The sequence below is a fragment of the Anticarsia gemmatalis genome, chromosome 10 (assembly GCF_050436995.1).
Source record: "Anticarsia gemmatalis isolate Benzon Research Colony breed Stoneville strain chromosome 10, ilAntGemm2 primary, whole genome shotgun sequence".
Taxonomy (NCBI): Eukaryota; Metazoa; Arthropoda; class Insecta; order Lepidoptera; family Erebidae; genus Anticarsia; species Anticarsia gemmatalis.
The window spans coordinates 180,799-195,537 of record NC_134754.1 but is presented as its reverse complement, the minus strand read 5'-3'; the positions used below and the strand labels follow the sequence as shown (position 1 = coordinate 195,537).

At 36.1% G+C, this 14,739-nt stretch overlaps 2 protein-coding genes across 3 annotated transcripts in view; both read right to left on the bottom strand.

Annotated features, from left to right (window-relative positions):
- galene (potassium two pore domain channel subfamily K member galene) overlaps positions 1-273 on the bottom strand; it is a 38,340-nt gene extending 38,067 nt beyond the window's left edge. Inside the window, exon 1 of the mRNA XM_076119240.1 lies at positions 49-273. Coding sequence (XP_075975355.1) covers positions 49-117 — 69 coding nt within the window. The 5' untranslated portion in view covers positions 118-273. The remainder of the gene's footprint in view (positions 1-48) is intronic.
- A 1,532-nt stretch (positions 274-1,805) lies between these two features.
- The window catches only part of LOC142976046 (organic cation transporter protein-like), a 41,589-nt gene continuing 28,655 nt past the window's right edge, over positions 1,806-14,739 (bottom strand). For both annotated transcript variants that reach the window (XM_076119245.1, XM_076119246.1), the window contains exons 2-7: positions 11,564-11,777; positions 8,195-8,295; positions 7,826-7,980; positions 6,843-7,475; positions 6,369-6,550; positions 1,806-5,951 (exon numbers count right to left, since the gene is read on the bottom strand). In XM_076119245.1, coding sequence (XP_075975360.1) covers positions 5,757-5,951; positions 6,369-6,550; positions 6,843-7,475; positions 7,826-7,980; positions 8,195-8,295; positions 11,564-11,777 — 1,480 coding nt within the window. In that variant the 3' untranslated portion in view covers positions 1,806-5,756. The remainder of the gene's footprint in view (positions 5,952-6,368; positions 6,551-6,842; positions 7,476-7,825; positions 7,981-8,194; positions 8,296-11,563; positions 11,778-14,739) is intronic.

Here is a 14,739-nt window from a genome sequence, read left to right as displayed (position 1 = left end):
ACTAAGCTTCCAATTATTTAATTTGATGTTTATAACTTTCGCACTTACTTTAGCACACTTGCTCGGCGGCGGCGGAGGATACTCCCCGCGCTCTCCTCGCTCCTCCCTCCTAGACATGGTGATCACCTGTCCTTATCACTATCACTTGACTCTACACACTATCACCCCTAACACTATCACTATCACGTCCTCATCACTTCCATGTTAACTATTACTTATTATCACATCACCATTTGACACCAAAATTTATTACTAACAAACACATCGATTTTATTTGATGATCAATCACTCACACATGAATAACCCATCCTTTATGACACAATTACTCATAAAAATACAAGCAAAATTAATTTTTTGTTATTGTTAACTTTCGTATTAATAAACGGCATTTATCTATACATTGTATTTTATAAATATTTTAATATATAAATGTAAATATTCCCATATTTCTATGGTATATTGTTAGTGCAGTGGGTGGCGCGCGCGCCGGTGGCCGACTGTGGATAAATCGGGACGAATCCGCGATCCCGCGGTTTTACGATCAAAACCACCGGGTTATTTGGGTCGTTATGTATTAAACCATTCACCATACGGCCACGTACTGCGGCACTGTGGACTACGTAACGTGTGCTCCAGAAAATAAGTATATTGAATGATACTCGTACGGTATTACATGAAAACGTGGAAAATTATGATACTTTCATATTGGTGCTCGAAAAGTTGTTAAGTAATTGGAGTTTTTTTGTAACTTTTTATGAAAAGTTTGGGAGAGTATTTGCAATAATAATAGAGAAGGCGTACCAACTTCGGGATCGGGTTTAGAAAAGTGAAAATTACTTTAACACTATTTTCTACCCGGGATTTGAACCCGAGACAAATCGTGTATTCACGTAATCCTTAAAATGAATTAAGAAGTTAACATAAAAAAAAACTTACTGAGTGAGTACGTAATTGCCGACCTCATAACTAGTATAAAAATGAATTATTATTATAAAGTAAGACGTGAACTAATGATCTCAAGACAACTTGTCTCTGTGTGACAGACTGACAAGAGCGAGGTGGACGTAAAAAATATAACTGATAGTTTCCGCGGTTTCTAAAAATATGCGACAAGGTAGGGCATCGGACATACGAAATAAAGAACTACACCTCTGACCACATTATTTTTTAACCCATTTATGTCCCACTGCTGAGGGAAGGCAAGCCTTATAACAAATAGCACATATGTAAAAAACTTTTTGTCTTCATAAGATGTCTTTCAGAACAGAAATGTTTTGCTCAATCTCAAAGGTACAAAAACGGCTATTTCTGGATAACATTGAGTGCATAATAGACTGGATTAACATAAAGGACGTTGCTTGTAGAGTCTACTAAGATATACGAATAAAACTACATTACTGGTAGAAATTCAGCTGTACCCTGACAACCTGTAATTATCTTTTCGTTTAAAGTTTTTACATGAATAAAATATAAATAAATTAATGAAGAAACATAATTAGCTATCATTACACCTGCAGACGTTAGCACAATATTTACTCAGTGTCTACACAATATATATAATTCTTCTGTAAGTGTGTCACTGAACTTCTCTTAAACGACTGGACCGATTTTGATATTTTTTTTTGTGTGTGTTCAAGGGGGTCTAAGAATGGTTTAGATTCAGAATTTTGTCCGCTGGACAATGTTTTTTTATTTAATTTTTATGGCAAAACAACGTTTGATCAGCTAGTATTATATAAATACACAGACTAAGTAGATCTATAAACGATTGTTCTAACCAATAAAATAATAAAACTCCATTCTTATACAAGTTATATATTTTATTTACAAAAGGTTCTATAACAATATCACGTGTGGCGCACATTCCTTCACAACTATGTATTACGCAATAAATATATTACTATTATATACAATTATATACTAACTTATATACTAATACTATAAAAGCAACGATTGATTGTCTTTCTGTTACACAATTTTACTGGATTGAGCCGTGATTTTTAATCGACGAAAGTATTTTTTTACGATAGCCACTTTCCAGTTATGAGTTAGCCAGCATCCGACCAGTAACGATTGTCTATCTATTAAGCTCCCAGGGTTAAATTACTGAATCATTTTTAATAAAATTTTGGTTTTTGTTCTTGTGTCCGCGGGAGTGAATTTTAAAAATGCGGGCGGTATATATGTTAATAATTCGTAACTCCTTTCTAGTTCATTGACGTCATAGACAAAAACTGCATGTTGACCGTAAAAACAACTTGTCACAGGTGCGAGGATACTATTGTTTTGCAACTGTTTCAATAGTTTAATATTCTATTGTAATACAAAAACGGTATTAAATGTCTGCCAATTTACAAAACTGTCAATACATTTATTTTTCTGTTTCAAGTGAATGCACATAAGACCTGAAAATGTAGTTGTAGCGAGAACTAAATGTTATGACCGACTCAAATTGGCTAATTTCCTAAAAATATTCATTAGCAATCACGTCTAATATTCGATATTTTTATGTTTACAAAATTATATATTTAGCTGCTTGGTTATCTATTACAAATCAGATCTTTCTATTACAGTTCCAAAGCAAATAGGCGTTTGATATGTTCAACAAAAAAATATGTAAAAGTTATTATTCACAAAAGAAACAAACTTGAACTGTTCTACCGCTTTCATCGTAATCTTGGATAATTTATAATCAGTATCACGTAGGTAACAAAGCGTTCACTAAAACTTATATAAAATACACACAGACAAGCCCACAAATTACAGTAAATACCTACTTAGAAATAGATAATTAAAATAACATTCAACATACTATATGTATATATGCTCGTAATTGCCGTTCAAACAATGTATTGTTGTTATTCCTATTACGACATACAGTTATATGACGTTGTGAAATGTAATGTTGTAGCTGCTTTACATGCTTATAGCAACTGTAGTACTGAATTAATACACATAAATACTAATAAATAGTAACATACAGTAGCACATATGCTCTCGGTGCGCCTGCAACATTTGTTTGAGCAACATTTCTATGTATGTAGGCTCAATAGTTTTTGAGCTGCCTATAATATGCGAATGTAGCAATAATGTGTTTAAGACCGTCTACCCGTGTATACACCTGTGTACTCCTGCACTATATAAATATTAGTTTGATTCACAATATCAGTAGGATTATATTTTAAGTAATCCCCAAATACAGTAATGGATCTTTTTTAATGAGTAAGGTGTCGCTTTAGCAAATTAATGAGTCTGCTACTTGAATTAAGGCCAACAATCACGTCAATCATGTAACATTCCTTATTGTTTAAGAACTGAGTATTTAGAATGAATTTTATGAATTAACAAAAAATTATGTTGATGAATGCTTGCCAAATATTAGAATTTAAAATCAGATGTCTGCTTAATGTCAATGAATATTAAAATTGAATTCATTCAATCTTTATGAAGCTATGTTTATTTAACAGTTCCGACTATCTAATTAGATAGTCGGAATGCCAGATAAAAAGCCTAGACCACGAAACTTTATGGTCTCTTAGCTTTGAATCTTGTCTGTATTTTTTTATAAACTCTTGCAATAAGAATATGACTACTAACCCATAACCTAAAACAACTTTTCACTGAATCACACTGATATTTAAATCATTTTTAACTCTGAACTAACTGAATATAACTCTGAACTTCTGAATAGCAATTGCTTATTCATTTCGTCATATTATTATAAATCAGTTTGTTGTTGTTTATACCTTATATACTGTTTAATAAACAAGAGTTTTCAATAATGTATATGTTCAGTATTCAGCAACTATTCCTTCCGCATGTAACTGTCAAGTGTTTCAATGTTCAACCTCCGCCTTTCCCGGGAAGGTCCTTGACAAGGGATACACTTGGATAAGAGAGGAATAACCTTCAACTGATAACTGATTACAATTCCTGCACTGAAAGGTGTTCAAACTGAAGTAAATAAAATTATATCAAGTTTTTCCAGTTAACTAAATTACTTCATTCACTTTCATTACAATGATCGTTGCCCTTAATTTGAAAATCAATTGTCGATAATAAGGAAGGTTCGATTTCCGGGTTAGTCAATGCGATGTTTGTCTGTCTTGTTTATGACAGTGTTTGACAACGTATCAAAAAATTACAATAACTTAGCCTCGCATTTTTTTTACAAATATACAAATTAGTTTTTGAGTTCAAATGGCGTGACGTAATTTGTATTTCAAAAAATAAATTTGCAAAATATACTTTCATTTTTGCAAATCAATTACAGACCGATTAACAAAATATTTGAATTTTGTAACGTTATCAATCAATGTAAAATGAATTATTTATATTTCATTGAACTTTGGATTCAGTTTCGCAAGACATTCACGAACTCACGACAACCTTCGTATAGTCAATAATTCAATATCACACGTTTTGAAATATAGGCCAGATCATAATTATATACATATACTAGACAATGTCTAGAATAATATATTATATCACTGCATAATATTAATAATAAAACAAAGTCCTGCTGCGACTGTTTGTTTGCGAATAACTAATAAACTGCTTGACAGATTTTCATGCGGCTTTCACCAATGAACATAATGCTACATGATAAAGACAAAAAATGATTTTTGTAAATTAACTGAAGAATAACGCCAGAAAAAACTAACGTAAGGGCGGAATAATGGCAGCCAATATATTAATATACTATGTTATATGTAAAATAAATATAATATCACGAATCTTAATAGCAATCACACAATCTCACAATTACTTGCATTCGGCATTTTAAATAATATTAAATTAAATAATAACTTAAGGGTGATTCTTATGCGAGTTCAGTAATAATGATTTTAGTTCTTGTTTTAGGTCTGGACTTCCCCTAAGGGGATGAATAATAGTTCTCCCGTTCACGTCATTAGATACGTAAGAATAGGTACATAAATCAACATGGCTTAGCCTTTCTTCCAAAATATGTTGAAGTAGACTTCCAGTCTCACCGGATGCAGCTGGATACCATTGTTTTACATGAAGCGACTGCCTTTCTGACCCACAACCCAGTTACTTAGATTATAACACGATACCCTTCGGCAGACTTTCAAGCTTCAGACTACTGTTAACGACTGTCAAAGATCCTCGAAATTGACAGCCGGGACCCACAATTTAACATGCCTTCCGGAACACGGAGTAAGAATGCATAAAGAAGTACATAAATACTTATAACTATATTTTGAATTAAACATTTTTCATTCAGATACATACAAGATTCTCATTAGTGATGTATATTGCATGATATCGTGATCGCCTTGAGATTGTTCGCATACGTAACTCGTTGTCATGGCAACGTAGACTCGCCGTCTATAGGATGCATAAGATTGATGCATCAATACCGCAATAATTACCAAGTATTGCAATTATTTTTCAGCCTTTGCCATAATTTGCTGTTGTTTTTTAATTGTTCTTATGAGAACCAATAACTTCTTGTAATAACATTTTGCTCAGTAAAATTTTGAAACTTTGCTTTACAAAAGTAATTGCGATGTGGATCCACGAAACAACTTTCGTTTTCGATAACCTATTTTCAGTAAAAGACAGGTATATCTAGGGGAAAACCATTTTCCAATAAACAACAGTAATCTAATCTAGGCAATTTAAGTTTGATAGACGACGTTATATCGACGGCTGTAAGAGAACCACCCTATTGTTCACTATCCTTAACACAATACTTAACCTATTAGTTAACTAAACTATCACAACATATATCACGCTCGACTGTTCATCTGTATGTCATCTTGCTTGGAGGGCGCGGGCTGGGGTTTCCGCGCCAGCTGCTCGGCCTCCTGTATCGTGTCCGGGAGCCGAGTGTTCAGGGTCTCCGGCGTGGTCAGCATCAGCGCGCCCGCGATGAGCGCGGTGCAACCGAAGAGGACGGATGGCAGCCATTCTACGTAGATTGCCTAAACAGACATTGGTGGTTAGAACAATAAGTAGAGTTGGTAAGTTATTATAGATTTTGTTAGTTTTTAATCAGGCGGTAAAAGTTTTTTTGTCTCCAAACTAGCCTGAGATTCTATACATATTCGATCATACGGTAAAAAGTTTTTTTGGCTGAATAGAAGAAGGTACGATCATCAATATTCTTGTAGCCACCTTTCAATGAGCTTTTGTGTTATGTGTTTTGTCAATTTAATATCTTAACGGCAAAAGTCTGTTTCTCGTTCTCGTAACGTTTTTGCAGCTAAACTAGTAAACAGATTTAAAACAGATTTTTTGAAAGAATAAAGGCATATGCTGCTTTTTCCAAAACGCTTCCCAATGTGCTGAAATGGACGCTAGTAGGTAAGTAAGAAAGTCATATCATATCGACGACTTACCAGCAGAGGCATCTGCGGCGCGACGATGGAGCCGATCCTGCCGACCATGGAGCAGGCGCCGAGCAGCGAGTGCCGCGCGTGCGTCGGGAACAGCTCCGACGTGTACATGTAGATGCCGCTGAAGGCTTGCGTGATCGCCACCTTGCCCACCAGGTACAGGGTTGTTGCTAACCAGGAGATAGCTGGTGGAAGAGAGAGTTATAAGCTTACTTATTATCCCATAACTTACAAAAAATAATCAAAAGCGGGTAAGATAGTGTCAAATACTGTTCAAGGGAGGGCCGGACAAAATAAATCGATTTTTTCATACACTTGTCTTAAAGAAAATTTTAATCAAACTCGACTGGACGAAGTCAATTGATATCTTTCCTTATGGAGTATGGAATATGTCAGTTAAATATTGCTTCTATTCCATAGAACACTTTTCTAAAATATATTGTTCGTCTACTTATGATCAATCTAAAGTATACTTACATGTGGGCACAAACGGTATAGCAACACATGCCAAACCACACACAGTATACGCAACGAGCAGCGTCTTCTTCCTTCCAATCCTGTCCAGCACCAGCGCGTTGGTGACCACAGCGATCACCTCGACAGACACCACCAGCATATAGTTGGTGTACTTGTCACCAGCCAGCGACACCGAGTTGATGGCCAGCCCGTAGAACACGAAGGTGCAAGTGATCCACCACCACGAGCAAATAGCCAGGCGCCTCATGATTATCGGAGACCTGAACACTTGCATCCATAACCCTTCTTCATTTTCCTTTTCAATTTTCTTCTCCTCCGTAGGCTTGGCTTTTTCTTCTGTGAGCTGCTTCATAGTCTCATCAGATAAAGTAACGTTGTTCATTTTAGCAGCGTTCATGATGATTTCTACTGCTTCTTCTTTTCTACCTTTGGATAGTAGCCACCTGATGCTCTCTGGGAGGAAGTATATGTAGAGGATAAAGAGGAGGGATGGTGGGTATGTGACGAGGATGAATGTCCTCCAGTACTGGAAGGTCTTGGCCAACATGGCGAAGCTGAGTCCTCCTAGGACTAACATGATGCCGAGGAACGCTGTGGTTAGTACTCGCTTGTCTTGGCCGAGGAGTTCGATTGCTGCAATAAAAAATACAGTCAGAATATGCCACTTGTTTTCAATGCGCAGAAACACACTATTTAGGAAAGAGATGCAAAATAACTAGCAGAGTTGCAGTCATTGACGGCCTGTGTGGCGTAGTGGCTAAGGTGATTGGCACTGTATCAGCATTGCGTCGGCAGATCTTGGGTTTGATTCCTTCCCGAATTCCTTCGTATATTTGTGATCCAGTAAAATTACATTTGAATACTTTGTGTACGATATTTGAAGTTGATTTAAATATTTTATGCATGTATTTGCAAGTCCCCGCGACAATAGAGCAATTCATAGTACTATTTAAACAAATGTGCAATCATCAACGAGTACTTACTTAGGATATAAGCAGCCGGGAACGTGCTGGCGCCAGCAATAGTCTCCAGGAACTCCACGGTGATGTACATCTCATAGTTCATAGAGAACGCCTTGAGAGTACCGATAGCACCGACCAAAGTACAACTCAGAATAAGAGCGCGTTTACGACCCCAACTGGAAGAAAGTATCGTTTTATTACAATTATAGTATGTTTCTTCTTGTAGGAATTAAGCAAGATGATGGCGATATTAAAGTATAAACACGAGCAATACTGATCTCGAAGTCTTGATTTCAATTCTAAGGAAAGTAAAGTTTATGGCATTTCTTGGCTGGGCTTGCTCTAGTAAAAGCTCACATAAAATTATTCAATGATATATTGTTTACGTACCGATCAGAGATGTATCCAAGAATGGGTAAAGACACCAACATGCCGATGTTGTGTACAGTGCCTACTAACGTTCTCTTCCACTCTTGACACGCCAGGTTGAACTGTCAACAAAAAAACACAAATTAATTTCACTCTATTTTATATATAGTCTGTCTTTAAATGTATCTCAACTTATTTACAAAACCTGAAAAATGTGCAGTGATAAAATGACAATGAAAAAGAGCAAGCCGTTTCTTTTCACGAGCTATTTCGTAGCGGTTAAAAAAAATTACTATTCCAAATACATTGTACAAAGTATGAAAATTAATGATATTTTGAATTTTAATTTAATGAGTAGTATAGTAGCGCTCACACCTACTGACTAAATAATTAGCTCTATAGTGCATAAAGATTTCTATCGCATGCTTTCCAGATAGCAAGGTTACAACTGAAATATTTTCTAACCACAGATCGTCATTGATCAAAGATGTTCAACTATCAACAATGATGAGCACTGACCCGTGCCGTATTGTGACTATTTGTGAACAATTTACTTCACAATCAGAGCGAGAGGAACTATGTGACGTCACTAGTATTCGACCACTGAACCCTGCAGCTGCTACATCAAAACAGTTCGGCGAAGGTCATGATTGTAACTTATTTATGAGCCAGTTTGATATCCTATTTTGCTTGAATGGCTGAACTGCTTTTGATGAAAATAAATTTTCAGATAGTCGATATTCTTTGTTTTGGAATATTAGGAATTCTTGATGCATGTAATGATCTAAATCCAATGCATCTCATTCTCGTCAGACTCATCATGTACCTCAGTTGACAACTAGTGTACGTCAAATTGGTGGTCACTATGGTGCGGCTTTGACATAACGTGTTAATGACCATAATCTAAGGGAGAAAACAATGTACAGCGTGGTGGCTTTCAAATAGTTGTCAACTGAAATACATGATAGATACCCGCAGATTATAAAATTTTGAAACAGACCAGTTATATTTGTATATGATAAGTACCTAATTACGTACTACTATTATAATTAACATAACAAAAACACATTTTCATACAATACAGAACAACCTCGAGTAGACAGACTGTAGACGACATGAAATTAACAAATTCGGAACTAATTTGTTATGTATTTACAATAGTTTAGTATGTAGACGTTACATAAGTTTTGTATATATGTGTCTTATGTGTTTAAGTGTTGTGAAGTGTCATTGACCTCGAGAGTAACGAACTGACCTACATTAACAACGTCATACACTTGAAATACTATGACGATAATATAGCAATCATATTCATTGATTATGCATTCGGCAAATCGCGGTCTTTTAACGTCAAATAGTTGTATTTTTAATGCTTTTATTAAATTACAAACAGACATAGGTATCACGCCTATTACCCTTAGGGGAGGTAAAGACCAAAGTACGTCACTTAGGACGACCCTTTCAAACTGCCCTTGCCTTATTCACATCTAAACATCTTGTCATACAGGACCGCCGGTTACGAGTACTACGCACCTGAGCTTTTGCAAGAGATCGCCGATGTGCCTTTCTAAGGCACCCGCTCCCGGCGTTTCCTTGTAATGAACTAATTACTATTTAATCTTTTGATTAGTTTGAAGTAACCACATTATTAAACTACCGTCGGTTTTCGGTCACCGATGGCTGGTAGCCCAGTATGGAAACTAGTCTATACAAGCTAAATTTAATATGTCTACACCTCAATACCCTAACAAACCAGCGAAACCTTATCTTATACGAGAGCAAAGCTCTTGCTAACATTTGCGCCGACAAGGAAATCAAATTAGTAACTACGCTGTAAAAGTCGTGATTACTAAATTACTAAATCATAAAGTGTCGTAATTATTAATATTTATACAGGGTGTCCCAAAACTCAACGATAATCTGAGACCGGATGAAAGGCCAAGTTATAGACGTCTATTCTAAGGTCTGTAATTTATTATCAGTGACTAGTTGCCCTTTGATTTCCTCTCCATACATCCTTATCATCAATCGCGTACATGTCAGGCCTCACGGAGATGTTCTTATCAGCACGAGACGTCTAGGCACGAACACAACAGTTCTTACAACTAATAATAGATCGTCGTTTACTTCCGCTTATCTCAGTTTATTGCCACGGTAGTATATTGATAACCAGTGTACAGTAGCGCGGTTGCGCTACACTCGGTATTATAGTAGAGAGCCTTGTGTGCCAAGTTCGTGGGTGGAGGGGGTATATAAAATTCGAAATTTCGGACATCATGTCTTATGCAGCTAAAAGTGGCTAGTTTGATACAGTGGCTTTGCCATAAGTATATGTTGGGAATACACAAAAACATTGATTATAATCCAGATAAGTATGTAAGTCGTGCATAGTTAGACTAAGTTGTCGGAATTAAGCAAGAATTTGTCATTACTAACTTCAATAAAAAACATATTTTTTATAGAATAAGTAAGGACTTGAATTTGTATTTTATTTTCAAACCTCATCTTTACTTTTTGAATAAGGCTAAATTTGAGATATATGTTTTCTTTAATTCGTCTATGCCACGTTGCCGCGCTTAAACACCATTATTGGCAAAAAACCAGCGTATGATTATTTAGAGACTAGCAAAATTTTCCTTAACAGCACTAGAAAACCTAGCGTAGTTCCTTCCTTAGATCCTTCAAACAATTCTTTAACCTGAGCCGCATATGATCTAGAATAAAACCTACCTAATTGCCATCTAAGTATGCGCTACACCTAATTCTGAGGTCGTTCCACAAAATATATTTTTAAACGTTTCAAATGGTTTTACTTTTTTCCTGCCAGCTAGTGTGAGGTGATTAACTATGTTTTGCACTGTACGTAATCTCCGAGTTCCGGAGTGACGAATAATCACACGTGCTATAAGGAAATACACGCATAAACTCGTATTATAAATAAAGCCTACTAAAATCTAGGCTAGAAACATATTCAAGGACTACGCTAGAGGCACTGATTAGTTTTGATGCGACATTTTTTGATAACTTCTCAGTTATAGACTTCGTAGTCGATATTCTTAGGGCAGGGTTCCCTTCCTCGTTGGGAGGGGAGAAGTCAAGCAGTGAGACAGCGTGTTGTTAACAAAAACCTTAGGAAATGGCCACCCTGTACAGTAAGTACAGTACGGAGATGTAACCTGCTAACCTCTACAAGCTATAGGTACAAGCAATAAACTCTACATGCCATTTGGCTATCTGCCAGCGAGTTGCTGTCTGTTAGTCTGCCAGTTGTTTTATTCAGACGAACTAACTTAAATGGCACTTAACAACATCATTTTCATTCACAGCACTTAATTTTTTCTCTATACGGAATGACATAACCCTCATTCCTTGCTTTCCTTTTTTACGTACCTCAGAAACAATAGTAAAGTTAGTCTGGTACAGCCAAGAGTCGCAGGTGTGCAGGTCCTGTGAGAAGGCGGTCCCCTCGCCGCAGGGCAGCTGGTCGTCGAGCGGCGCGCGGCGGCGACAGCGCGCGTCCACCGCGTTGGGGGGGAGCGCCCCCTCCAGCCAGGGCGTCGTGTACTCCGTGCTGTTCGCTGACTCGCATTCTGGTACCACGCATCTACGACAAGAAAAGAGGAACATTAAAACGCTGTTTAAAGAAAAAACGTATTTTATATATAAAAATTAATCGCCAAATGTGTTGAAAAGCGCAATACTTAAGAACGACTCAGCCAATTCTACTTATTGAATAAAAAAAAAATTACATTCAGACACGGGAAATGTTTTAAGGAGTGATAAAAATGTAAAGAAAATTAAAGTTTAAAGTTAAAGTAGTTCTACGTTTGTGTGTACAAAATTCAATGTTGTGTTACTATGAGGTCCGAGATGACACGATGTATAAATGATTCTGTTATAGCCAGGTAAAATGTTTTAGCTGAATTTCTCTTTAGCAGTTCTGAAATGTGTTTAGTAAATGACTAAGGGTCAATTCCTAGATGAGACCTTCTGCAGCACAGTACGATAACTTTATTGTAAACGTATGTATATTAAGCAAATACTGCTTAATATATAATTGCCTCTTACTTAGTAGACCAAACTCTTTAAAAAAGATAGCATTTAAGTGAAAAAATACATTCATTTAACTAAAATACTAAGCTTTTCTGGATCGTAAAAAACATGAACAGAAATCCTTGTGAACATACGAAAATGTATGATTTTATATAATAAAGTGATTGTGTGTGATTGTGACTCTGTTGTGGTGCTGCGGCGGCAGACAATTACCTGTGTTTATAATATTGTCATTAAATAGCCGCTTGTACAATGTTGTGATGTGAACCCAACAACTATCATGAAGTGCGCGGTGGTCACGTGTCTCTGGCAGTATAGAGTCCAAGCTTGTGACATTGGTAAAACGATAATGTAGAGCACAATTCTTCTCTCGAGACTCTTCAGCAGACATAATGTTGTTACAGTTTATTAAAATTATACTTAAATCGCACTCAAAATTGATTCTAACTTTCTATCACTTTAACAAAGTGGCTAATCGTTACTGCACAATTTTTAAATAAAACCACGATTATTAATGTTATAAGCTTGCTCTTCGTATGAATTTATGTAACTCAGCGATGCTACATCAAGTCACGATACAACCATCAAACACAATAACATATCAACTGAGAGACAAAGGTTTTATCAAAACATGCGATACATATTTATTTTGTTTTTGTAGATAGAGCACAAGTAACAACGAGTACAAAGGTATATGTATAACTAAAAGAAATAATTGAATCTATTACCGATGCTCTATAATGTACTCCGGAAATGACAGACGGGTTGCCGTCTTAGGTCCATCATTTTATTTTTATTTAAGAACTGAAATTTACTTAATATGAGACACATTGCAATTATCATAAAAATTTAAGCCATATTATCATGATAGTATTTGAACAATTTTATAGTTTAAGAACGTATAGTGTAATTTTCAGATTTTTGTTTAGGACCCCCACTTGGGATGACACAATGACTTCAGGTTTCAACCCTATATCATTCCGGAATCAAACCCTTGCCTAGCAGTCGAATAGCAACATATTAATTGCATATCAAAATCATCAGCATTCAAATTACTGTTCTATCCTAAATTAGGCTTCACAGCTAACATTACTGTTACCACGCCTTATTAACTTAGTACAAGTAGTTCCTTACCAACCAGCCAGCTGGCCTCATATTAAACCTACTTAGTATTCCACCAGGCTCTCGAGGAAGACGGTTTAGGAAACCATCGATGTTATTGTCCACTGTCCAGTGAGAAGATATATCTTTATGATGAGGATAATTGTGTTTATACTAGGCACGTGTAAAACTAGAGTAATGTTTGTTGATATTTTTTTCGTAGATTTTCCGTGTTAAGGAAGTTAATTTTTAGAGCTCACTAAGGCCTTAGTATGCTTAGAATTGGTAAATAAATGAACATAATAAGGATATAAAGAATATACATATGTCATTTGTATTTTTATTTTTTAACAAATTTCTGCCCACGAAGTCGTGGTGGTAGATTCTTGCTTTAGGTTAAGTATAGCTTATACCCGTGACTTTGCGCAAATGTAAACCTTTCTTTGATAAATCGTATCTTGTGTTTTGTACGTAAACATCGTGTTCACCATATTCTATCAGAATATTAATATGCTCTTGAAAGAGTAACCAACATTCATATACTCTCAAACTTTAGCATTATAATAGTAGTAGGACTTATACTCTATCTTAATGACACCCGTCTAGGTTACAATCGTAAACTTTCCACAGTATTAGAACATAGTAATGTAATTATTAACTAGTGGCTTGTAACGTGTTTATAAACAAACAGTCGATAAGTTATGTAAGTGTTATATATGAATGATATAAACAGTGTGGAGGTCAATGCACTGATCATAGTTTATACTTACGCGTCACTTGATTGGCTTGTTCAATAACAAGCCAAGCTCATGTTTATGTCTTTAGGCTATAACAATGTACCTCTGTCGGCTTGTCTGTCTGCCCATTACGCTTTCGTGGTTAAACCATTGATGGCAATTTCATGAATTTTAGTATGGAGGTAGTTGAAGACCCGTGATCAAACATAAGCTACATTTTCATGTATTGAGCAAGCGGGCAGAGCCACAGTCGTTAACTAAATATTTAAAATAACTTTAGTATATACTGCCTGTAACCCCATGGGAAAAGGTGTTAATTTATGTATATAAGTAGGTTTGTCATGGTGTATGGATGTGACTTAGGCAGGGGGAGTTTGTAAGGATCGTACCAAGAGGCGTTCTTTGGTTTCTGCATATCCCTGTAAGAAATAGACATGATATAATGTATGTAACTTGTATGTAAGCATCTGAAGCACGCCTATGTCGACGTAACTCGCGCTAATATATGTGCGATGTGAGTGGTCGAAACTGTGGGACATTAAGCAGATGAAACAATAGCTCGTTACATTCAATATGTGCGAGAGATTATCATCACATTCAACACGGTGCTGCTGTATCACTGCTAATTATAAACTGAAGCAGATGATCTAGTAGATGGCATGTGACCACTCTTGA